General features: G+C 53.9%; 1 protein-coding gene across 1 annotated transcript in view; it reads left to right on the top strand.

Annotated features, from left to right (window-relative positions):
- The window catches only part of SDK1 (sidekick cell adhesion molecule 1), a 504,911-nt gene that overhangs the window by 368,419 nt on the left and 110,217 nt on the right, over positions 1 to 26,275 (top strand). The window contains exons 17-19 of the mRNA XM_075528195.1: positions 94 to 275; positions 20,631 to 20,746; positions 24,584 to 24,776. Coding sequence (XP_075384310.1) covers positions 94 to 275; positions 20,631 to 20,746; positions 24,584 to 24,776 — 491 coding nt within the window. The remainder of the gene's footprint in view (positions 1 to 93; positions 276 to 20,630; positions 20,747 to 24,583; positions 24,777 to 26,275) is intronic.

Raw genomic sequence — 26,275 nt, 5'->3', positions numbered from 1 at the left:
TCTGGGGTCACTGTGAGTCTTCTGTGCCTCTTACTGCCCAGCCCCTGAGGATCCTGACTTCCTGCCCTCACCCCAAACATCTTGTCGCCACAGGTACCGCCTGGCCGGGCTCCCTGGGGAGTACCAGCAGAGGGACATCAGCAGCCCAGAGGTGAACTACTGTCTGGTGAGGGACCTGATCATCTGGACGCAGTACGAGATCCAGGTGGCCGCCTACAACAGCGCGGGCCTGGGCGTGTTCAGCCGGGCTGTGACCGAGTACACCCTGCAGGGAGGTGAGCTGGCAGGGCTGTGGCTCCAGGCTGGAGAGCGGGGTTTGCAGCTTGTGGTGAGCCACCCTGAGCCTCCAGGGGCCTCTGAGAAGCAGCTCGTCATATTCCGTGCACTCTCCTTCCCTCCCCAAATGGTGATGCTGCTGCCGGAGGAAGACCGGGGTGGTAGTGCTGGGGGCCACACACTGGGCGGTTCAAACCCACCAGCTGCTCCGTGGGGGAAAGACGAGGCTGCCTCTGCCCACGGTATATCTACGTATATCTCTTGGGAGCCGTAGCAGGTAGGTCTAGTCTGTCCTACAGGAGCGCCATGAGTTTCAGTCCACCCGATGTCGGTGGGTTTGTGTTTAAAGAAAGGAAGGGGCCTTAGTGACACGGTGGGTTAAGTATTAGGCTGCTAACTGCAGGGTTAGCAGTTCAAGCCTGCCAGCTGCTCTGAGGGAGAAAGATGAGTCTGTCTCTTCCCATAAATATCCAAAACCAAACTCACTACCATCAAGTCTACACCGACTCCCAGAAGCCTTACAGGACAGGAGGACAGGGTAGAACATCCTTGCTTGTGCCCAGGACTGTGACCCTTTAGGAGAGGGGAAAGCCCCGTCTTTCTCCCGAGGAGTGGCCGGTGTTTTGAACTGCCCACTTTGCGGGTCACAGCCCAGGGCATTCCCACAACACCACCAGAGCAGAGCTCCTGGGAAACCCTGGAGAAGAAGGTCACAGCACGTCAGAATCAACTGGACAGCAGCGAGCTTTAAGGATAGCAAGCATGTAGATGCGCCTTTGACCAGTACTCTGCTTGCTGGAAGGTTCCAGGGACTGGGGAGAATGTCCCCCCTGGGATCAGGGTGTATTCCACAGCACAGTTTGCCATGGGCGCCAGCCAGGGTGTGGAGAGGCAATTCCATCGGGAATGAACTACGTACTGGTGTGGCTGGGAATGGGGTCTGCCATGTAGTGTTCCAGGCTCTGGTTGTGCGTTTTCCAGTCACTAAAAACAATCAAGATAGTAGACCATTGGAACCTCTCTAATCCTCCTCTCCCCCCCCCAAAAAAAAGAACAGAGAGATGACCATAAAACCAAAGTCCAACTCACTGCTGTAGAGTCAACTCCGACTCAGCCACCCTCTAGCACTGGGCACAACTGCCCTGTGGGTTCCCAAGACTGTAACTCTCTATGGGAGGAAAAAGCCTCCTCTTTCTTCCTAGGGGCACCTGGCAGTTTCAAACTGCTCACCTTGCAGTCACCAGCCCTATGTGTAAACCCGCTGCACCGCCAGCGCTCCTCGGCCAGGAACCCAGCGACTCTGCACTAAACGTGCCCCGCCCAGTCCTGCGTCCCAAGGCTTGTCCTCCAGCATCCCTCCTCCTCCTCCTTTTCCTCTTCCTCCTGTGCTCGGAGGAGCTGCGACGCGGACCCAGGAGGAGCCTTCTGAATCTTACAGGCCAGCCTCCGGGAGGCGCTCCAAGCTCCAGGCTCACAGCTCACAAGCAGCTGGTGGGCTCAAACTACTGGCCTTGTCGTTATCAGCCCAGTGTGCTGCCCACCATCCTACCAGGGCCCTCTAAATAAAGGCAGGACCAGATTTCATACATAACCAAACTAAACAAAAAACAAGTTTGCTGCCATTGAGTGGATTCCGACCCAGAGCAAGGTGTCTAAGAAGGTCTCAGTGACTGAAGGTGGTGTTGGATGACAGCCTGCTCGCTGTGGGCCTGAGCTGCCCTGGAGATGACCTCAGCCGGCCCAGCGAGCTTTCTGCACAGAAGCAGGAACATATGTACAGGGGACAGTCCCTCTGCTCGCCTCCAAGAGGCACCGGCCGCCATTGTCAATATTCTATGCCTGCACACAAATTCCTGGCGAGTCCTGGTGGCTGAGACCACGAGGGTGATACATTTCTGTAGCCCTCTTCCCAGGGGGAGGGACTGCCGAACTGATCCCTGGCTCCTGCCCTTGGGAAACGTGTTCACAAACACACCCGGGCATGTTCTTGGCGGGTGCTCCGAGATGTTCCTGGCACAGCCCCCTGGGTTTCCTATTCGCAGACAGCCTCAGTCCCCTTTGTAGAGGCTGGTGGTTTTGAACAGCCATCCTTGCCACCAAAGCCCCATGGGTAACCACTGTGCCACCAAGCGGACCTTCCCTGGGCAGGGCCTCCGGCAGCCCCAAATCCTGCCCAGACGGTCACTTTGCGCCACATCAGAACCCCTTTCTCCTGGGTGGGTGCGTGCCGGCCCGCCGCCCTGACTCCCAGGTGTGAATTCATTTGCTTCCCAGCAGCTTTCCCCCGCGACAGGCCCTGACCTTTCTCAGATGACAAGGTTTCTGATGCCCACCTCATTCCCCAAACCGCTCCTGCGACCTAATGTTCCTTGATATGACACGCTGTTATTGTCATCCCTTATTGATTGGCTGCCTGTTGTCATCGGAAAGTCCATAAATCCTCCTTTATAAATTAAGTGCCGTCAGCTTGGCTGCCCAGGCCTTGGCAGGGTGGCTTGCAGTGCCGGCTGGCCGGCGGGAGTCCACTGGCCCTGGGGAAATCCCCAGGCATTCCTCTGGGATCGCTGAAAGCCAGGGCGGTAAATGTTGGTTTCAGCCCACCAGATAATGCACCCATGTACCTGGAACCCTCAAACCGAGGGAGGGCCCCTGGTGGTACTGTGGGTTCAGCATAGGGCTGCTGGCCTCAAGGCTGAGAGTTGAAATCCACCAGCTGCTCTGCAGGAGAAAGGGGAGGCTTTCTGCCCCCATAGAAAGATGGGCAGGGTGGACGGACCCAGTCTGCATCGCGGGGCTTACACAGAAGAACAGGCATGGCGCAGGCCCGTGCAGTGTTTCCTTCTGTGACGTAAGGTCGCTGAGAGGCAGGGCCGACTAGCTGGCCCCGCACGCGGACAACACTCCCATAAAGACTCAGCACCACAGACGCCCTGGAGAGCAGATCCACCCTGTCCTAGAGGGTCGATAGCCAGAATCAGTTTGATGGTGTTGAGCTTGGCTTGGGGCTCAGGTTGGTGGTGTTGTTAGCAAGCGGAGCATGCTGACGACACAGTTAGTGGTTTGAACCCACCAGCCGCTCTACGGGGGAAGGTGAGGCTTTCTGCTCTGGTCCCAGGGTCGCTGTGGGTCAGACTCGACTCCCCAGTAGCAGTGGGTTTGGCTTCTGCACCTGTTGTTTCCCAAACATTTTCATTGGCTCTTTCTTGGGAGCCTCATCCCAAACCCAATCGAGCCCTTGGTGGTGGAGGCTGGGCTCCTTCGAGTGCTTCCCAACCCGCTGTGCCCCCACAGGACAGTGCGGAGGCCAGGCTTTGTTTGGGGCATAGACGACCAGGTGTTTCTTCCTCCATCCCTCCAGGTGGGTTAGAGTCAGGAAGTGGTCCTGCACGTTTCCCACTGGATAGTGGGCAGGCTCTCCGCATACTTTCTTCTCTCTGTGCTCTGTTCCTGGAGAAAAGGTGTATTTCCCTTCTCTGCAGGTTTCCACCTGACTCAGGTTCTGGCTTCTGCAGGTCTTAGTGTATGATTCCTGATGGACATCCCTTGGGAACTCGCCCCTGGGCTCGCTGGAGCTCGGCAGAGTCACATGACAGCAGGCCACTGGCAGGCCCAGGGTCTGGGTCACTGGGTAAGGCTTCCCAAGCTGGCCGTGTGGCATCCCAGCAAGTGTCTGGTCCCCTTATTTGGGAAGGGCTCATGGCATGGAGTGAAGTGTTCGTGGAACTAGCCTACTGGGAAGAGGGCCTGCGTGGGCTGCAGTTCCCCTGCCATATACCGGGCTCTGCTCCAGTGGGGGGCGTAGATTCACCTCACTCTCTGGGCCTGACTATCAGGAGCCTCTGGTCAGCCCTGCCACGGCCTGGGAGCAGGACACAGCAGGAATATCAATTCCGACCTTGACTCGCTCTGCTTAGCTCAGGCAGAGAGGGTGGCAGACCTTGGAGCCCAGAGTATGGTCAGTGGAGGCGAGCCAGTTAGCAGGTGATGGCGGTGGGGGCCCAGGTACCCCAGGGAGATGCTTACAAGAGCAGAGCACTCAGAGGGTCCTGCTCATGCATGCCCACCCTTCTTTCTGGGCCCTTTCCTGGGCGGCCACCCAGACCCTGCTCCAAACATTGCGACTCTTTTGGCGCCGGGAAGTACATCTGGCCTGAAAACGGAGGCACGGCCATCACCTCGCCTCCCTGGGGGTGGCTCCTGTCTGAAGTGCGGTCTGTGGACCTGGCTGGAAAAGACAGAGGAGGTGTGGCACAAACAGGAGCTGTGAGACCACACTGTCTGCGTCTGTACTGACGAGGCACTGGGGTGGGTGTTTCCATAGGAGCAGTCGAGTAGCCCTGCTGGCTCAGTGGTTGGCGTCCTCAAACTACTGCCAACAGGCTCCCGTGAAGAGTGGCATCCTCCAAGACCCTGTGCAGGGTCACCACAGGCCAGATTCAACCTGATGGTAGGGAGTGTGATGGCAAAAAAGTGCTCTGGTGGCTCAGTGGTTGAGCACGTGGCTGCTCACAGCAAGGTCAGCAGTTCAAACCCACCAGCCCCTCCCTGGGAGTAAGATGAGGCTGCCGGGTCCCGTGAAGATGGCAGTCTGCGAACCCTCCCGAGAGGTCACTGTGAGTCAGAAACAGCAGTGGCTGTGCGGCAGGAAGAAGGCCTGGTGGCGCAGTAGTTAAGCACTCGGCTGCTCACTCAAACCTACCTGCCGGCCTCCGGAGGAAAGGCACGTGGCAGCCTGCTTCCACAAAGGTGCTCGCTCCTGCAGGGCCACCGTGCGTCCCAACCAGCTGGACCACAGCAGTGGGTTTGGGTGTAGCAGGGGACGTGGGGTGTGTGCAGAATGAGACGTGGTGTGGAAATTAAATTGAAGTCACTCGGGAGACAGACTGAGATGCCACCCAGTCCTGGGGCACGGTCACTGTCAGTGGTATGCGCGCATCCATCGCAGGGCTACCCTCCCGAGGCTCCTCTGCAGCCCTATCGCAGCCGGTGGTCCCTGTGATGGTCCCTGCCCAGGGACAGTTGCCAAAGACAGTGAGACAGAGACTCAGCCAGGCTGTCTGCCAGGGAGGAGTGGTGGTCGCCAATGGGTCCCTTCAGGGAAGCCCCTTCAGCAAGATGAGAAAGTATTCCTACCGAGTTCAACCCGGCGTGACTTCGGCCACTGAAGTCGTGGAAACCCGCCACGGCTCCTTTAGACCTGTTGTCAGGAGAGAAGGACATTGTGCTTCATAGAGCAGAGGGGCGGCAAAAAGGGAGACCCTTGACGGGATGGGCGGGCGCAGTGGGGCGCCGTGAGGGTGGCGCAGGACCTGGGAGTTCCGGTTGTTTCGAGTCAGCCGGGAAGGTGTGTAATGACAACCACGCCCGCAGGCCTGTGTGCCCACTGTAAGGCTGCCCTGTGTGCGAATCGACCCCGTGGCAGGGGGTTCGGTTTGGTCCCAGGCACCCTGTTGAGGGTCGCTGTGAATTATCCAAATCATGAGTTACGCTGTGGGCCACTCACCTCAAGGTCAGCTGTCCGAACCCACCAGCCGCTCCTCGGGAGAAGCATGAGGCTGTCTGCTTGTCAGGATTCACGAGGACGCTGCTCATGGGTGCTTTCTGCTCCCATAGAGAGTCACGGCCTCCAGACCCCACAGGGGCAGGTCCACTCTGTCCAGGAGGGTCGCCCAAGTCCGCATGGAGTCAATAACTGAGTTTGGTTCTATTTGATGATCCCCCGTCGGCTTGATGGCTGTGGGTTTGATTTGTTCACTGGTTCAAGGTGCCCTGGGGCTGTAGTGGTTAAGCATTGGTCGGCTAACAGAAAGATCAGTGGTTCAAACCCGCCAGACTCTCTGAGGGAGAAAAAGGAGGCCGTGTGCTTCTGTGAAGATTGGCCATCTCAGAGACCCTGTGTAGGGCTGCCGGTGGCTCAGTTTTTGGATTGGTCAGTGGCACATGGGTAAACCTCTTTGACGATCAACCAAAAGGTTGCCAGTTCAAGCCCATCCCTTTCTTCCCCACCACCCTGCTCCCTCAGGAGAAGGATGAGGTGTGGACTTCTGTAGCCATGGCCTTGGAAACCCTAGGGGCCAGGCTCGCTATGGGTCAGAATCCACTTGAGGGGTTTGGGGGGGATGACCCTTCTGGGGTCCTGGGGATGCAATGCCAGTTCAAACAAGCCCACCAGGTCCCCCAGGAAAGGCCTGGCAACATGTCCCCTGACGGAGACCTCCCAGGTGGCAACTCTGCTCCGGCTCACAGCAGCAACGATGCACCTGTGCACCCTGTGTGTCCTTCCGCCCCATGTGCCCACAGGGAGCCACGCTGGCGGTGTCCTGAGGCTGCGCCCAGCCTGGAAGGGTTATCACTGCCCCCTGCGCTGGTCACCCTTCATCTGCCACCTCCCTCCGCCCAGCCCCATCTTGACCTCCAGCCCCACATCATAGATTTTCCTCCCTGTGTCCCCACGACCTTTCCTGCTAGTGGCATTTTTAAAATGCGACATAGGAACTTAGAGATGGCGCGGGGACCGTCCCGCCAGCTTTGAGCTATGTGAACTTTTCGAGGGGTGAGAGAGGAGGGGCCATGTGGCCACAGGAGCAGGGGCCTGACGCGCAGACACACTCGGCATCTGCTCTTTGCACCCACCTCCAAAAAGCAATAGACTTTTATTTCCAGTGGAAGGGAGGAGAGGAGGTTAAGGGCTGGGTCAGCAGGTGTAAGGAGAAGTATTTTTCTTCCTGCCAACGTGGACTTGAGCCGCCTGCTCATCATGAAGGGGGGAAGAGAAGGCGCGTGGTCGCTGGAAGCAATCAGGCAGTTCAGCGTGGAGGCTGGTGCGGTGTTTCAGGCTCAGCCTTAGTTTGTTAAAAGGGGAGGAGGCTCAGATAGTCATGAAAAGGCAACGTGGAAACTTTGGGTGGACCGGCTCATGGGACTGTCCCCACTGCTTGATGCCGGTTCTGACTGACAGTGACCGATGTACTACAGAACTTAACATGACCTGGTCCGGCACTGCCTCACATTTGTTACGTCTGAGCCCACGGCTGCAGCCACTGTGTCCATCCCTCTCCTCGAGGGCCTTCCTCTTGACCGAGCAAGACGTCCTTCTCCAGAGTCTGGTCTCTCCTGCCAACGTATCCACAGCACGTGAGACAAAGTTTCATCATCCTTGCTTCTCGGAAACATTCAGGCTGTAGCCACCCTCCTCAGCAGAATAAGTCTTGCCTGTCCCATGCTACCTCCACGTTGCTGTGTTGGGGCTCCTTGCCCAGCCCTTGTCGGACAGCATCCTGTACAGCAGACTGACTGACCAAAGAGTGCGACTTGCTGAATCAACCAGGACTTTGGAAATGTCTGTGTCTATAGCATTCCAGCTCCCCCTCCCCATTTCCCTCCCAGCTGCTCTTGGTCAACACTGATGTGAGCCATTGGGAGGGACTGCAGATGGCATTTCATCACGCGGCAGATGCCGCAGCTGGGCGGGAGAATTAATCTATGTCATGCCAGATTCAGGAGTGAGGAGCAAATGGCTTTGTTAGTGTGATGGCTGAAACCAGCAAGCTGAAAACATAAAGGGATCTGACTGTGGAGGGGCTGCAGATCCAGCCCCTGACCACTGTCACAAATGGAATAACTTTTTTCTCCCCGGTTTCCCAGCTCAGAGAAAAGTGATGCTGACAGTAGAGTCTAGTCTCTGAGGCATGCCGCAGCATTCTGAAAAAGTGTCAGATATTGTGAGAATGACCAAACCGGGCCACAGAGACGCGGGGTGAGCACATGCTTTGGGGCACCCGGTGATGATAGGCTCAGTGCTGTGGGGCCTCACACACATGCCACTTGTTTAACAGGGACCTTCTGCCCAGCGCATCAGAAGGCAGGTGCTGACAAGCAGGTATGTGACGATGGGACGGGGAGGCATGGCTTACCAGCAGGTAGCATCAGAAAAATTGGCACTTGGAGTTGAACATCAACCCAAGGACAGCAAGGGTCATGATCTCCTCCCTCTGTAGGCACCAAGTATGTAAACCGAGGCAGGTCTTAAATGGCGCCTGCCGCTTGGGGTGCTGAGGTCCATTGTGGGGGCCTCCCATGAGGAAGGATGAGCGAGTTGAGGTTCTTCACAGGGAGACAAACCAAGTGGACATGGCTCTGTCGATCCTGGAGTGGGAAGAGCATAGAAGGTGTTTCTCAGGACCGGAGGAGCACAGCCCAACCCGGCTGTGGTGTTCTCTTTCCCTGGACACACACGCACAAGGTGGGCGGGGAAGGCGCCAGGAAATCCAGAGCAGAGGGGACGTCTCCGAGTCGCAATGCCAGCGGAGCATTTTGAACATGGTGTCGGTTAAGGATCCTGAGCATAGCACGGCCTTCCGGAAGAACAAACACCTCTGAGAAGAGCAGACAGAATGCTTCTTAGACGTGAGCATGCTGAGACTTCTTGCCGACCTACACTGGACATGTTATGGGCCAGAGCAGCCCCCGAAGAAGAGCACCATGCTTGAAGGTCAAGGTCAAGGAAAAAGAGGAAGGCTCTTGATGAGATGGGTTGACGTAGAGGCTGCGATCATGGGGTCGAACACACCGATGATGGTGGGCGGTGCCGGGCCTGGCGGTGTTTTCTTCTGTCGACGTGGGGCCGCTGGGAGTCAGGTGAAGATGCAAAACACAGCCTTCCTAATCGCCAGGCCAGGTGTCAAAACTGAGCTCGACGAGACTGCACATTAACACAGTTACGTAGACGCCCATTGCCCTTGAGAGGTTCGTCCTCAGACTGGCTTCACAGGTGAGAGGACAACTGCTCCGTAGGGTTTCCCAAGCTGTATGTAAGCTTTACGAAGCAGGCTGCCACACCTTGCTGCCATGAGCGGCTGGTGGATTCAAACCACGAATCTTTTGGTTAGCAGCCAAGAACCTTCACCACCACACCACCGTAAGCATGCATGTAACGACATGTGTGTACAATAGTGCCTCGCACTTCCGTGTCTGTGCATGACACCGTATGAAAGAACGGGAGCCCGGCTTCCGCACATCATCAGGAAATGTAGCGAGCTTCGTTCTCTTAGACAAGTACGAATGACTGCAGAATTGGCTGAACAGCAACGGAGTCATCACCCACTCACTGCCATCACTGCCATCGCGTCAAAGCCAGCTCATAGCAACCCGCTAGGACAGGGTTGGACGCGCACTTCAGCCCGTGCGTTTCTGAGGCTGTAACAGTTTATGGGAGTCGACAGTTCTGACTTTCTCCAGCGCAGGGGTCGGTGGCTTTGAACTGCAGACCTTGCAGAGTATGGCCCAACGTGTAGCCATGAACCACCAAAGCCCCTGGAGTAACACAGTCACTGTTTACACACCTAGGGACACAGTGGTGTCCCCAAAGCAGACACTGTGTGGGGTGCAAAGGAAAGAGACAAATGACTACAGGGAGCCTGGCTCACAAGACAGGTGACACAAGATGGATGATAAAAGACAGGTGGCAATCGACAGGTGACGTAAGACAGGAATCAAAGACAGTAAAAGGGTAGACTATGAATAGCGCAGCAGGTAAAGAGGGCCGAGAGCCACGTTGCCCGACTCTGAGCTCTGGGCCTGCTGAACAAGCCTCCTTTACGAGGGCCAAGGGGCATTTATGAAAATGTATGAGGACACGTGAAATAACCAGGCCACACAAACACATGCTAAAGTGAAAATAAATCCAGGGGAAGCCCAGAATGCATCCAAGGAGAGGGTTATGGACGCCTCTTACTTGATGAATATTGATGCGGGAGTGCCAAACATGATGCAAAACCCCGCAGTGCATTACAAGACGGTCGATCACGACCACATGGGGTTTACTCCAAGGCTGCGGAGTTGACACTTGCCAATAGGTGATTCCCCGCCATCGGGAACCCATGGATTGAAACAGGAGCTGTGCATGCATTCTGCACCTCAACCCCCGAATCAGCTCCCCCCCGCCCACTTATGAAACAGAGAGCTGCCCTGCAGACATCCCTGCTGAAGGGTGCGACAACTCAGGCCACCCACCAGTTTCCCTCCCTCCCTCCCTCCCTCCCTCCCCCTGTGGGGTCAGTATCGGCCTCAGAGGTAAAGGCGTAAGTCCTGCAAAGGAAGTGATTGAATCCCCTCTAGTTCATCTGTTTGCAGAGAAGACCTGCTCCCTGGGGGAGCCCAAAAGCACCAGCGAGAAGCGGCTGCTGGGACAAGAAGACATCGCAGCCACCAGCCAGCTGTAAAGTGAGCGTGCAAAAGCCAACACAAGCTACAAGTGCAAACAGAACAGAGAGTGAGAGGCCCAGAGAAGACTTCATTTATAACAGCAGACCTGCATAGGCTGGGGAAAAAAGAAATGGAATCATAAAAGAGAGCGGAATGGGGTTTCTAAGGAAATTAGAGATTAAACCACCAGGATTGGCCAAAAATCCATAAAAGAGATGACTGGCATTCTTGAATGTCCTGGCCGTTAAACCTGGAGCAATGCAGGCACATTTGCTCCTGAGGGCTTCCATTGGCTGGCCTCCAGCGGTAGACCACCAGCCCTTCTTACAATGCCCATGGAGGCAGAGAGGAGCTGCAAGACAAAGTCGGATTCCTAGATGATACTTTGTGTCAGACTGGCTTTGGAATCGTGCAACTATGTATCTACCCATTTGGGACAACACATTAAATTGAAAGCATTTAGCAATTACATTCTTAACCTAAAACTAAGCTGCAAGAATTAAGTCTATTTATGAAGAAAGAAAGAGAGTCTTAAGAACCGAAGGCAAAATGAAGATAAACACACCATCTGCTGAGTTGGAAACGAGACCACATGGAGAATAACAACCTCAAGAGACTTGAAAACACTGTTCTGCACCTCTCAATAGGATAAGCCCCAGAACAAACCGAATGGCCCACCCCCACACCAACAAACCAACCAACCACACAAACAAGCTTGGTGTCATCGAGTAGATTCTGACGCATAGCAACCCTGTGGGACAGGGTAGAAACACCCCTGTGAGTTTCCGAGACAGTAGGAAGCCTCATCTTTCTCTCAAGGAGCGACTGATGGTTGGAACTACTGACCTTGCAGTTAGCAGCCCAATGCATAACCACTCTGCCACCAAGGCTCCTTCCACCCCAACACACACACACACACACACACACACACACACCTATAAAAGGATCGTAAATCGTTTTCAGCAATCATTGTGTTGTTAGTAAGGATGTTTTTATTTCTGGAAGACCACTTTATGAGTCTTCTGGGATGGAGCAAATAAATGCGCATATTTTGATGTAGTCAGCATATTCGTTGGGAACGGAAATTTTTTTCCCCAAAAATGTTGAATCCCTAAACATGAACTGGGAGTGTAAAGTTTCTCTTTTAAAAGAAGTTGACAGGGTGGCGGCGCAGAGTATTTCCTTTAAAAAGACAGCCATAAGAACCAACCCAGTAGCATCCAGCCTTCCCGCATGACGGGAAAGATCCAGCCCTGGAGAAGGTCAGGAATGAGATGCTCCTGGAACGTCTTCTCATCCCCAAAGGCAAAGAGGCTGTCCGGGAGTCCAGGGGGCTTGTTAAGACACGTGCCCATGGAAGAGGTAGTGATAGTGAGAAAATACAAGAGTCTACAATATACTGAAGCTGAAGTTAAGGAGGAAAATGGATTTGCAACGGAAGAATATCCCTTCAAGTGTGTTTCAATCCCCAGGCACTTTGGAGAATGCTGAGGAAACTATAAAGGAGCCCTGGTGACATAGAAGATTACCATTGGACTGCTCACAGCAACGTCCCCAGTTTGAAACCGCCCAACACTCGGCAGAAGAAAGATAACGCTTTCTATTCCTGTAAAGAGTTACAGTCTTAGAAACCCACAGAGGCAGCTCCACCCTGCTCTACAGGGTCACCACACCTCAGAATTGACTCCATGATAGTGAGTGAGTTCGGAAAGCTATTAAATCCTGAATTTATGTAAAACTTCTAAGTAAAAAGGAAATCTTTTCAAGGATTTAAGTGAAGCACTTGAGCTTGCGAGGATGGGCACATTTTTTTTTAATAGCTGGTTTTATGCTGGAAATGGCTCCATTCAGAGTCCACCCAGACTCTCCGTGATAAACTTGAGTGTTCCCGCCGGCGAGGAAGCGTTTGCGGGGCAAGCAGGTGCCCACAGATGTCAGAAGCTGTAGCATAGCTTTCCCCCCTCCCCACCCAGTGGAGGGGGCCTTCTCTCATGCCAGTGACCAGAAGTGAGAGAAGTCCGTCTTTTTAAATGTATGTCTGTAGAGTGCTCCCTGAGGTCAACAGCTCTCGGCTTCATTCCCTGGAGACTGTGACACTGGAGTGTGTGTCGGTGGTGATGTGACTGGAATCCAACCAAATATAGTGGACGCCATCGAGTGTTTTCATCGTGAGTGTTTCGATGACAGGCAGCCCCCGAGTTAGGAACGTGCAGGGTAGGCACAGCCTGACCTTATGAACCAGCCCTCTTACCATCTATTCAGAATGGAGGGCGATACACAACGATCCCTTTTCAGGGTGCATCACAACGCTATCATTGCTACCTTACCATTGTGTTCAAGATCATCTAGTGCCTCTGGAAGTGTTTCTTTCATGTTTGTTTGTTTGGAGTCACAGAAAAGGTGCGCTATATTCTAAGGCAAACAGAGTTGGCAAGGATTCCTTGTTGCTTGGATCCACCGAACACGGTTGTCAAGCCTGGGTCCACAATCAGTGCTCATGGCAGCAGCATGAAGAAATCAAACGTCGTGTTATCACATCGGGCACAATCCACTGCACAAGACGTGTCTTGGTGTCAAATGACAAAGGTGTCACATTGAGGGCCAAGGTGGACCTGACCCCAAGCCATGGTTGTTTCAGTTGCCTCATGTGTCAATGAAACCTGCTTCCTGAACAAGGAAGACTGGAGAGGAATTGGTGCCTCAGAAAGGTGGGGATGGCAAAGAATATTGACTCTATCCCAGCCTACCAGAGGAACCAACACATCGGCCAGTGCTCCTTCCATGCGAGGATAGTAGGCCTTCATCTCATGTACCTTGGACATGGTATGAGGAGGGACCTTGTCCCCAGAAGGGCGTTGTGCTCAGTAGAGTTGAAGTGAGCCACCAAGAGAAAAGCCCAGGGACTGACAGCAAGACGGCCACCAGCTCACACAGAGCAGCGATTGTGCGTTGGCTCAGGCCTGAGCAGCGCTTTGTGCTGTGGGATGCCGGGTCTCCATGAGTGGGAACCGACGTGAAGGCCCCAGTGGTGTAGGGGTTACCGGTTGGGCTGTGACTGTGAAGTCAGCAGCTAGAAACCCCAGCCAGCTCCTTGGGAGAAAGATGGGGCTTTCTACTCCTGTCAAGAGGAACAGTCTTGGAAACGCACGGGGGTCAATTCCACCCCCGCAGGGTCGCTGTGAGTCGGCACCAACTCAGGGGCAGTGAGTGAACAGCAGGAAGACGGACATTTCTGAACCAACTTATTCGACTTCAGTTCAGACCCCGCTCGAAGGAAGACACACTGAGGAGCAGAAGGGACCACCTTTGGGGGGCATTTCTGTAAACCAACACAGGGGTTGCCCTGGAAGAGGTCATCCTCCTCCTTTGGGGTTCAGACACTGTCACCTATAGACTTAGACAACTGATTGGGTATCCCTGGCAAACAGTGTTTAGTTCTGTAATGAAGTAGACTTTTCCCGTTGACCTGGGTATTGTCCACATGCCAGAACATGCTCAGATTGCTCCCCAAAGACCGTGGAGTCATGCGTGCATTCACCCAGGTGCTCAGTCATGTCAGATCACTCCCCGGTGACCCCTTTCAACACCCCCTCGGAGTAAGAGCCATTGGCCCCGCAGGACCTCAGCAGTGAGGAGAACCTTGTTCTTCATGGCCGGTCCCCCAGTTCTTAACGAAAGCCTCCCCCAAGACAGCAGTAGCTGCCCTTCCATCTGGGACAGGAGGAAGTGGAATTCTACCCCCGAGCCTTGAACCACAGGGACGGTCCGGCTTCGGGTGTGGTTAGCGCTGCCCTGTGCCCGGCGGGCCACCTTTCCGTATCGCAGAGCGCCGCTGTGGGTGCGAACATCGGGCTTGCAGATTGACCTTTGGCGACCCAGCCTTTATGTCTCTCAGTCCGCACAGGGACCCGCAAACACTTCCATCTGTCCCCCACAATGGCTTCTGGGTGGTACCGTGGCAATGTCTCGCCTCACGTGTGGGAGGTTCTCCGAGTTCGGCTCCAACCAGCATGTTCCCTGTGTAGTCAGGACTCTGCTCTCAGTGTGGGCGCGTGTGTCCCAATGGTGCTCACCGAGAAAGGCCAGCGACCAGACCTGGTGGTCTACTTGTGGAGACCCTGTGGGTGACAACGGTCCATCTCATTGGGCACAGGTCAGGGCCCCCTGGATGACCCCTGACCACAGCGGGAGTTCAGCTAAGCCCGATGGTCACTTGGCTTTCGCTCTTCACCAGCTGATGGCATCCTATGGGGTGGACCAGATAGCTCCTGTCCACATCCATTTTGAGTGTCATGCACCCATCCCCACCTGCTGGGGCATGGCCTGCTGAAGGAACACAGCTGTGACCCACACAGGGAATTCTCATAGCCAAGGGGACACCCTAGGGGGTAACCTGTGGTTAAGGACTGGCTTCATTGGGGGCGTTACTGAGGATGAGTCTGATAGAGCTAAGCTGGTGCAGTCAGAGCCCTGGAAGCTGGAGGAGCCATGTGGAGACCCACACCAGCACAGAGATGCTTCCACCACCACTGGATCCACAAGACTTCCTATCCACTGGCCTTTGATCATCCTGCATTCGGCACCATTGCATGTGTTTCATGAGCCTAAAGAGGACTTTATAGATTGCTATTGGACATATGGTATCAGACTTATGGACTTGATCTGGACCGGGCTGGGATGTTTTCTCAATATTCAATTGCTCCTGTATCTGAAGCTCTTTCTTATACACATATGAGTGTCCATGAATTTGATGCTCTAGTCTACCCAGACTAACACATGCACTGACTTGGTTTACCCAGTGGCTTCCCTGTGGTCCCAATGGTCAGATGCTACTCACTCCAGAGGGGTTCATGGACCGACCATCGAAGCAGCCCGCCCGTCTTGGCTTTCAAGAGTCCTCTGGTTGAGCTTGAGCCTGTCTCATTAGCACCCGAGTGCTTCGTGGGCCGCGCCACTCAGAAAGATGCCTGGTCTGGTCGATAGTTCAACATGGAAACGCCAACTCATCACCACCAGGTGGATTACGTATCATGACAACCAACCCCAGGGCCTCAGAGCAGAACTCGGCTCCATCCGTTCTTGTTGGGCTGATGTTTGGAAGTAGACCAGAGGCCTTTCTTGCCACTCCTCCTTGGCATAGAATCTCCCCGGGAACCTGTTCACCAGCACACAAGGCACCAGGACAGACAGGTGGGGGGCTTCGCCCAAGGCACATTGACCGGGAATCCAACCTCCCGTGGAGCAGGTCCCTGCTTTGAGAAGCCTCCTGCTGGGGTGCTGGTGCAGTCAAGCTGGATCCACCTGCCAGTGACCCCGTGCACAGCGGATCGGACACTGTCTGGTTCGGCGCTGGAGCTCATGACTGCAGCCTCGGTGTCAGCCTGTCTTGTGGAAGGTCTTCCTCCTTTTCTCCACCCCTCTCCTTTACCAGCATGATGCCCCTGCGTCCCGGGACTGTAGATCTTTAAGCCACCGCTTGGCTGTCAGTGTGTCTGACTATGGTGTGTTGTTGCTGGAAGCTGTGTCACTGGTATTTCAGATGCCAGCCGGGTCACCACAGTGAACATGTTTCAGCGGAGCTTCCAGACTCAGAACAGACTACGAAGAAGGAGTTAGCACCCCCCACCCCCCTCGGAGGCAGTACGCAGAGCGTTGGGGCACCGCCTGCTACTGAAGGGCGAATGCATGGAATACAGAGGCAATGGTGAGGATGGCACAGGACAGGGCAGTGCTCCCTTCTGTTGTGTCAACATAGGGCGGAACCCACTCGATGGCAGCAAACAGCAACCGGATGCCAAAGGGACCAGAAAGCCTCAACTTTCTCCCTTGGGATGTGGGCAGAGCTGATGATTTGAACTTCTGACCTGGCAAGTTAGCCACCCAGCAAATATCCCACTACTCACCTCCAGGGCTCCCCGTCATTCCCCAGCTCCCACAAACGAAACCCACCGAGACACATGGAGGGGGCATGGAGGGGGCAGATGCAAGACATAGCCGGAGCTCCGGCCCGGTGCGGCCAGCCCCAGGACCAACCAGCCCTGGGCTCCGGCACTTCCTTTCCCGGGTGTGCCCGTCTCAAGATCACGCCTTGACGCCGGCTGTAAGAAGGGGCCTGGTTGGGATGCGTCTGGGCAGTGTCAGACGTAATACGGAGAACGACTTGAGTGGAGGGGCAGGGGTGGGGGCTTTCTAGCAAATGCAGATTATTATTGTGAGCCTGGGGGTCCAGAGAAGCACACGCAGCACCCGTCACTTGGAGACCTGCAATTTGGGGGGGCGGGGGACAGTGCTGTCGATGTGCACTACCTGGTGAGAAAAACTTCTCCGGAGCCCTTTCTCTGCAGCGGCAGGAGATCACAGCTCCAGCGCAGCGCGGGTGGGAAGACTGCTGAAGCCCCACCCTGAGCACGGTCACTGTGGAGTGATTGCCTCTTAGAGACAAGGCCCTCCTGTCTGCCTCCCGGAGGGGCAGGGTGATGGAGCCCCCAGCAATTAAGCTCTCCCCAGACCTAACTGTCCTCCTCTCTTGTTTTTTGCCAACTGTCGGGAAGGATTTATCAGCTGTAGATCTTTCTCTCAGGGGAGAGAATTTCCAATCCCATTGTCCACACACTGGGAGCCATCTCTGACGACAATAATTAGGAAGAGGCAAGAAGGGGTGGGGGTGGCTAGGATTGAGAAGAATTGGTGGTTTTTCCATGACAGAAAGGCACCGGGGACTTGGAAGCTCGGCCCTGCAAGACTGTGGCGATGGAGTGTGCCAAGGGGGCGGAGGAGAGAGAGAGTAGGTGTGATGAGAAGGTGAGGGGTGACTCAGGGTGGCCAGTTGTCCAGGGTCCCCCAGACCTTGCTGCCATTCCTCTCTGAGATCGAAGTGGGGGAGCCGCCTGCTCCACGTGGCCGTTGTGTCAGCCAAAGCAAAGTAAGGACACAGGTGTCCCCTTACAGTGACGGGAAGGGAGGTGGCCCAGTGTACTCTGGGAGAACAGGACATCGCTGACCCAAAATCCAAAACCCCACGTGGATAAGGCTGCGCTGGGGATGGACTTGCTCGAGAGAATTTAGCAACATTTGTCCTGGGGATACACTGCAATCTCAGGGTCCAGAAATGGGGCTATGGAAACCCGAACCAAGCCTGGCAGAAGGGGTTAGCCAGTGGGTGCCAGCTGGCAGAAAGCCAGAACGCAGCCAGATGCAGCCTCACCAAGCCTGTCCCCCTGGCCATTTTCCATCCACAGATTCAGGATGGGTGGGGAGTAGGCCAGTGACTTGTGGAGAGAGGGACAAAGGGACACATTAGCCATAGTCAGCAGCCGATGAGGAAGGAGGGCAGGAGGGAAAGAGTCACCTTCAGGGGCGTAGATGAACAGCTAAGTTGTGACCTCTGCCAGTCATTGAGGAGCCGTGGGGGTCACCCACTGGGCTGCTCAGAAGATGGGCCCTGGAGGGAGAGAACCTGGAAAGTTATGCCCTGGTTCTATCCCGATGGACCCTTGTCTGTATTTTTCATCCCAAGAAGTTTGGGGCACTATGCACCTCACTGTTGAAGCAAGCTGTGACCTGGAGCACCGTGCTCCCCGTCTTCCCCCACTGAAGAGTTCAGTGGTACCTCCAGCGAACTCCTCCCATCTTTACACACCACGGGCTCGCTGTTCTTAAAAAACCACATCCACATTGCTGCCTTGTCAAAACCAAACCAAAGGACAAGACTTTTCTGGTTCCGGGATATGTTTCCAACTACTGTGTTCCTCAGAGTAAGCCATCCCCAAGATGCCCTGCCCACCTGCTTAGCCCACTCCTCCCCCAAACCCCCCATGTATCTAGATGCTCCCCCAACCCCCCATGTATCTAGATCCTCCCCCCAACCCCCATGTATCTAGATGTACCCCCAAACCTCCCATGTATCTAGATCCTCCCCCAACCCCCCATGTGTAGGTATGCTCAGCCTTTCCTCTCCACTCAGTGGGCTCGTTCATCACCCTTGTCTCTCTCCACTCCTGTTTTCCAGTCTTTCCCAGGCCCTTTCTGCTTCAGGTCCACCCCCTCTTCCAGACCTCGCCCAAATGGCTCCTGATCGGAAACCTTTCTGGGGCAGAGCCCTCACTCTGCCTTGTATGTTTACTGATCTAGAGTTCATGTTCACAATTCCGTGAGCACCTACCCTACTATGTGAACTTGTTGAAGGCATACTATTTGGCAACTATGTAATGGAGCTCAGCAACTGTTCAGTAAAAGAGATAGGTAAGTAGATGGATGGATGATGGATGGGTGAGTGGATGGATGGATGGATAGATGAGTGGATGGATGGATGGATGGATGGATGGATGGATGGATGGATGAGTGGATGGATGGATGGATGGATGGATGGATGGATGGATGAGTAGCTAGCTAGGTATGTATGTAGGCAGGTAGGTAGATAGGTAGGTAGAGCAATGTGTAGGTAGGTGGGCAGATAGATAGATGCTAGACAGAGATGTTGATGGTAGATATAGGTAAAGAGAAAGGTAAGTAGATGAGTAGGTGGGTGGGTGGAGGAGCGGATAGGTAGGTAGATAGGTAGATAAGTAGAGCAATATGTAGGTAGGTGGATAGATAGATAGAGAGGCAGAGATGTAGACAGCAGAGATAGGCAGACACCAATGCCTTGGTGACCTTGCGTATCACAGAACAAAATACAATCCAGCCCTGCCTCGATCCCACAACTGCCACCACAGTTGAGTTCCTTGTTGCAGCCATTGTGCCTGCCCCTCTCCTAATGGACTCCCTGGCTCTCTACTTAACCACATAAGATGTTCAAGTGGTGGCCTCCTGGTGGTCTTTTCCAAGCAAGCTGCCCGGACAGTGTGCTGTTGAGCTCCATGCAGTTCTCACTGACCGATAATCCCCGTGTTTCCACTGAGACCTGTCCACCGTGGGCGACCCTGTTGGTCACCCTATGTGCAATAGCAGGGGCACAGCTCCCAGCATCCCAGCCACACTCCAACCACCTCAGGATGACACCCCGACAGAAAGGTGGGGGAAGAAGTGCACGGTCGTTAGAAAACCCAAGAATGCTTGCCCCTAATGAGTGCAGGCAAGTGGACGTCACACCTTCCCCTAGATGGACAGCAGAGCCACGGGTGTGAACACCTGTAGAAGGCGGAGATACACACCTGCCTCACTTATCAACCATCTCACTGCCTGACTTATTTCCAGCAAGAGTAAACACCTACCACCTGTCTGGCTAATGCATTCACGGTGGACAGCTGGCGGTCACCAAGCCCAGGGTGTGAGGCAAGAGCCAGGCTGGCCATTAAGCTGTCAATGGAGTTGGGTTGTGATTCTCAGTCGTTTGGCAGTTAATGATGCAACCTGGCAGTTATGCAATGATGTGCCCGGTGGTGTGGTGGTTATACACTGGGCTGTGATCCTCATGGTCGGCAGTTCAAAACCACCAGAAGCTCCACAGGAGAACGACGGGGCTTTCTACTCCCTTACATGGTTACCCTCTCGGAAACCCACTCGGGTTCACTATGAGTCAGCACTGACCGGATGGCAGTGAGTTCTGAGTGGCAATGATGAAACGTGGCGATTATGGAATGATGGAACTCGGCAGTTATCTACTGTGATAGGGCAGTTCGGGGATGATGTGGTCATTCTCCATTTTATAATTTGATGTGGCCATCCTCCTTTGTGAATCATGCCTGTTTCCATAACGACCCACCATCGCCTGTGGGTCTAGCGCTGCGTTCTGTTTCCCTGTAGCCGGAACATCACACTATATGCTGGGGTGGGTCTGGGTGAGTCGTGTCATTGGTTTCAAATGACCCCCTTGGTGGGTCATTGAAAAAGGAAGCAGCGAGGTCTTTCGCTGGCCGTCCAGCTCAGATCCATAGAGAGGCTCATCACCTGAAAGGAAGCAAGGTGATCCTGGCCTCTTTTCGGCCCGCGCATTACGGAATTCTCTAACAAGCTGAGGACGAGCCTGACTCACTCTCTTTGTCCTGCCCCGAGTAGCTTCTGAAAGCATGGGCCCCACCTCCCCAGCTCCCACAGATGCAAGGGCCTGGGAATCATGAGTGGCAGCTAAGAGTTTCTTTCCCCTCTCTCCTGCCTCCTGTGCCTCCGGCCTTCTGGTTTTCCTGCCTTGGGTGATGGCTCCCTCGGAACAGTGCCCACTGCGCCCCCGCAGCACGTGCAGACAGAAGCGGTCAACTCCACCACGGTCCGGTTCCTGTGGAACCCACCCCCTCAGCAGTTCATCAACGGCATCAACCAGGGATATAAGGTGCGTGCCCCCCATCTCTGGCCACAGAGGTTGATTGTCATGGGTCATGCCATCCATCGTGTGATGCAAAATGGGGACCTAGGAATACAAGGTGCGTGGTCTGAAGCCTTTGGGGTGACTACCCTGGGTTGTGTCCTTGATCTTGTGATGCACGTAGGGAGCCAGGGATTCAAGGTATGTGGCCCTGGTCTACAGACTTGCAGGGGGACTGCCACGGTCTGTCTCATGAATCTTTTCATGTAATAGGGAGCCAGAGATATAAGATACAGGGCTTTGTCATATGGTGACCTTGTAGGGTAACAGTCATGGCTGTGTCATGGATCTTCTTCTGCAGATTGAGAGCCCACTTACGGTAGTGTGTTGGCTTCCTCACACTAGTAGTAGTGTGTTTATGCCCAGTCTTATCATAAGCTCTATGGGCTCAGGAACACAGACAAGTCACCGAGGGGTTGGTTGGTTCATGCAGAAGGGGGTGTGTGCTCGGAGGAGGAGCACACCTTTCCAAATACCTAGTGGGCTCGGAGACCTAACGTGGTGAGTGGGAGGCAGCATTGGCGCCAACCTGAAGGTCCTGCAAAGGAACCTTCTCCGAAGAGCACAGACACAGAGCAAGGGTCTCACAGGGCATTTCCATCAAGCCAGGCATGTGTTCTTTCTCCACCCCTCTGGTGGGGGCATTTCTGGTTAAAGAACTGAGGCCGGTTGATGAGGATGCTGGTGTTCGCCAACTCCGACTCCTGGCCTCCTCAGGTGTGTCTGGGGGGGACTTGGCTGTGTGGAGTTTGGGAAGAAGATCACCAGAATTTTCTTCCAAGGTGTCTTTGGGGGGCTTCCTCCCCCCCGTCTCAGTTAGCAGCCCTCATCGCCCCGTGAAACAGCCGCAGACAAATTCCCGCCACCGCCGTCCTCTGTTCTCTGGTTTCCAGGACGCCTGCCTCTACAGATGCCCTTAGCGGAGACTCCCAGCAGCACACTCTATCCTACCGTGCAGCACAGCAAGCTCTTCTTGGTCCGTCCCCACTTACATTTCTGAGCCCACCTGAATTTTACCCACAGCATCTTTACACATCTTCCTTAACGGCAGGTAGATGTCAGCAAGGTCTTTATCAGGATTGAAAGCCATCCAGTTTGCTTGGCCAGGCTGAGGTTTCAGACCCAGAGGGCATCCTATCCTAACACACACGGGCTCATCTTTTTCCCATTTGGATTCAATTGACTGAAACACTCGTCTGTTGGTTGCTTGCTTTTTCACTAACGGGCAAAAGACGCTAGAGGGTCGCTGTGCCGGCTCTTGTCCCCTAGAGGTATCTGAGGTCAGAGCCCTTTTAAAAATAAATCAGAAAATCATATTGATCAGCCAAGATGGTTTCGGCTTCTTGAATCTCCTGTCAACTCCCATTGGTCAGAGTGAGGCCCTCATTTGAGAGCTCCGTTGCTGTTTCGATCTATATAAACGTGATTTTGTCCTGCGGGATGCCAGCATTCAGGCCTGATAAATCTCAGAGGTGTTTGGTGCCCGAGGAATTTATTCACACATACACACACACACACACACACACACACTCTCTCTCTCTCTCTCTCTTCCCCCCCCCCCCCAAAAAAACATTGAAACAAGTTCCCTTGGAATCTGTCTTGTTGTTCTTGGGTGCCCTTGAGTCGATTCCGACTCGCAGCATCCCAACTAACAACAGGAGACGCTGCCAGTCCTGCGCCCTCTTCCGGTTGTTCTGATGTCTGAGCCGAGTGCTGCAGCCACTGTGCCCACTGTGCTGAGGGTCTCCCCCTCCGGTCCATCCACTCTGCTAAGAGATTATGTCCTTTCCAAGAACTGGTCTCTCCTGACGACATCCCCAATGTCTGGCTTCGAAGGAGCCTCTTCAAACACAGATTTGTTTGCTTTTCTGGCAGGCCGGGGTACTTTCAATCTTCTTGGGTCCTCCTTATTCAACGTCACCTTTCACACACCTTTAAGATGACCGAAAACAGCATGGCTTCAGTCAGGCACCCTTAGTGCTCAAAATGAGATCCTTGCCTTCCACAATGTTAAAGAGGTTTTGTGTAGCAGATTTACCCACTGCAGTGAGTTAGTCTCTCTCCTGCTGCTCCCATGAGCAGTGATTAGGGATCCAAGCCAGTTGAAATCCTTGATAGCTTTATTTATTTATCCGTTCATCCTCATGTGACCTATTGGTCCAGTTGTTAGGATCCGGGTTTTCTTTACATTGCGTTGTTGTCTGTAACACAAGCAGGCTGCAATCCTGGGACTTCATATGTCGATCTCTTTAAAGTCTTAAACGTGAGGGCCAGTCTCTTCAGAGCTCTTAGAGAATGTAAGCGTGGCTCACAAGATAAATAATTCAAAGTTCCCGTTGAGTCAGAGGCTCCTTTCCGAGCCAGACTCGGGTAGGGAAGAAAATAGATGGATAGATAGATGGTTAGATGATAAATAGATAGATAGACAGATGATAGATAGATGATAGATAGTTAAATGATAAATAGATAGATGATTGATTGATAAATAGATAATTAGATGATAGATAGATAATTAAATGATAAATAGATAGACAGATGATTGATAGATAGATAATAGATAGACAGATGATTGATAGATAGATGATAAATAGATAGATGATAGATAGATAGATAGATAGATAGATAGATAGATAGATAGATAGATAGATAGATAGATATGAACCAGATGATGCCATCTTTATTCTTCAGAGGGAAGGAACACATAGGCAGGGGTTTCAAAAAATCCATGGGAAAATGGAATTAAAAATGATGAGGTTTTTTTCCACCAACGTTTGGCAGCCCCCTCGTGTGTTCAGTCTTGTGTGAAGTGAAGAGAATGGGGAGGTCCTGGGGAGGGGCGCCCTTTATCCGGCAGGAGTTAACGTAGATATTCTATTTATGTGCAAACGCATCGAGGATTCCCAGTGATGCTGTGGGCTGCACACTGGGCTGCTAACCTCAAGGTCAGCAGTTCAAACTCACCTGATGCTCCTTGGGGAATAAAGGGGGAATCTGTCTGCTCCCAACGAGATTGACAGACTTGGAAATCCCTAGGGGCGGTTCAACTCCACCCTGCCGGCTCGCTGGGAGTGGAGAAGGACCCAAGGGCCTTGCGTTTGGTTGTGTTCTTGTCTACCAGCATCAGACACATAAAGGAGACACCTCTGTAGGTCACAGTCGGTGAGATGTTTCTTCGGCTCCACCCTGTGCAGGGACTGCTGGGCCTCCTCAGCTGTGGTTTTTCTGGTTTAGAAGACATGGCCATTTCAAAAATAAAAGTTCTGAGAGAGGTGGAGAAACACAAGCAATAGGGTGGGAGGGAAGATCAGCCTGGAGCAGTGGACTCTTTTAAGATCCATCTACCTGGGATCTGATTGGCGGGGGCTGGGGGCAGGGCTCAAAAGGCTAGGTGGGAAGGTTTGGGGGGTGCATGGGTTTATGTTCCTGGGGGAGGAGCCACCCACAAAGGGAGGGTAAGAAGGGTGCCATTGAACTGCTCCCGTGGCAGCTGTTGAATATCTTCTGCTGTATCTATCCTCAACAACAACAACAAAGGAAACAGACATGGGAAAGGGGCAGGGGGGAGGCAGAATTACCTTAGGACACAGCCATTCCCCTCCCCGGTAGAGCTACAGCGAAGGACTGGAAACAAGCCTGGCGTGTTGACCAACTTGGAGGCTGCCATCCCTGTCGCTGAGTTGTACATGTGGAAATTGGTGTCCTGGTGTATGTTCCCTTGGGTAGATTGCCAGAGTAAAATACATGATTTTAAGTGATTAAAAAAAAACATTAAAATGTTCTCTTTTTCACCCCGTTGTGCCTCAGCTCCTAGCCTGGCCAGCAGACGTCCCCGAGGATGTCACCGTCGTCACCATTGCCCCAGATTTCCACGGCATTCACCACGGGTATATCACCAGCCTGAAGAAGTTCACCGCCTACTTCACATGCGTCCTGTGCTTCACCACCCCGGGGGACGGGCCTCCGAGCACACCGCAGCTCATCTGGACTCACGAGGACAGTGAGTGTCCACTCATCCTCTCTCACCTCGGTGGCCTCTGGCCAGGCCAGTCACCGAGGGTGCTGACCCCCGAGATGTCCAGCCTTGGGCCCAACAGACACAGCCCATTGGGCAGATTCATGTTCCCAGAGTGATCGGAATCTACTTGCTCCCGGGAGATGGGTCACACAGCGGTAGGAGGCACACCTGGCTGGGGTGAAACCTGGGACACAACAGAGGAGGCAGCTTTGAGGATGAGAGCTAGAGATTCCAGGGTCAACTCTGTGACCTGCCTTATGGCGTCCCCCCTTCCTCCTCCTCATCCCTTCCTTTCTTCTTGTCGATCTTTCCTCCTTCCTTCTTTGCTCCCCTCCTTCCCTCTCTCCCTCCTAGAAAGAATACACAGTAGAACATCCACCAACCCCATGGGGACAATTCCGTGGTAGGGGGTGTGCAGCTGTTTAAACCTCCGTTTCTGAGTCGCTCCTCCCCCCAGTAAGACGACCGCACGGCCCTCTGAGCTTCCCATCAAACCTTTCCAGTGGCTCTTACCAATCTGATCCCACCTGGACCGGTCTTACAAGAGCACGTGCTCAAGGTGGGACCCTTCGTGACGACCTCCACTCCACTGTCTTCCTTTGAAGACAGCTCATGTTCTCACTGAACCTGATCTTCATCCTGTTCCCCACCTTTCTTCACTCCTCACCTCCTTCCTGAACCTCCCATTCCACCACCGACTCTGGACCCCCGGTTCCCCTCCCCTCTGCTTGGCCCTCCCCAGGATTGTTTCCCCAGAGCCCTGACCTCCCACTCTCTGCATCTGGTCAGTTCACCGCAGCTCCTTCACCTAACGAAATCCTCCTGAGAACACCACCCGAGAGGTGGCCCGGCTCCACACCCACGGAGGGCCACCGTGCTCCCCGTCAGGAAGAAAGCGCAGGTTCCACAGTCTCACATCCTAAAGGGGACGGCTGGCAAAGTGATGGCGTGACAACATGGTCACTAGTTTGCAGCCACTGGGCCTTAATCGTGAGGGTCCTGGAGGTGTAGTGGTTACATGTTGGGCTGATAACCTCAAGGCCAGCGGTTCCGACCACCAGGAGAAAGATGCGCTTTCTACTCCTGCAGAGGGTTTCCGTTCATCCAGAAGCCCCGGGGTGGTTCTCCTCTGTCCCACAGGGTCACTGTGCGTCGGGATTGATGCGCTGACCGGGCGGCTTGTTTTAGGACTCTCTGTTTGGAGGGTCCACAGTTCGGAGAGGAAAGAGTTACAGGTAGTATCCAGTGACGTCCTCAGGAGCCAGAGTGATGAGATTGGAGCTTCTGAACATAATGGGCATAAAGCGATGTAGGATGGAGCCGGTGTTGGAGGGACAGTGTCACCCTTGATAGTGGTGAACTTCACGTGGCCTGACTTCTGTTAGGGCTCTTCCAGCTTACTCGGGCTCCTGTGACCGGAGATTCTCCCGAGGTCAGTGGTTCTCAACCTTCCTGATGCCGTGTGGCCCTTTAATGCAGTT

This window comes from Tenrec ecaudatus, chromosome 12 (assembly GCF_050624435.1).
Source record: "Tenrec ecaudatus isolate mTenEca1 chromosome 12, mTenEca1.hap1, whole genome shotgun sequence".
NCBI classification, from domain to species: domain Eukaryota; kingdom Metazoa; phylum Chordata; class Mammalia; order Afrosoricida; family Tenrecidae; genus Tenrec; species Tenrec ecaudatus.
The sequence above is the reverse complement of the archived record's forward strand: the minus strand, read 5'-3'. Positions and strand labels throughout refer to the sequence as shown.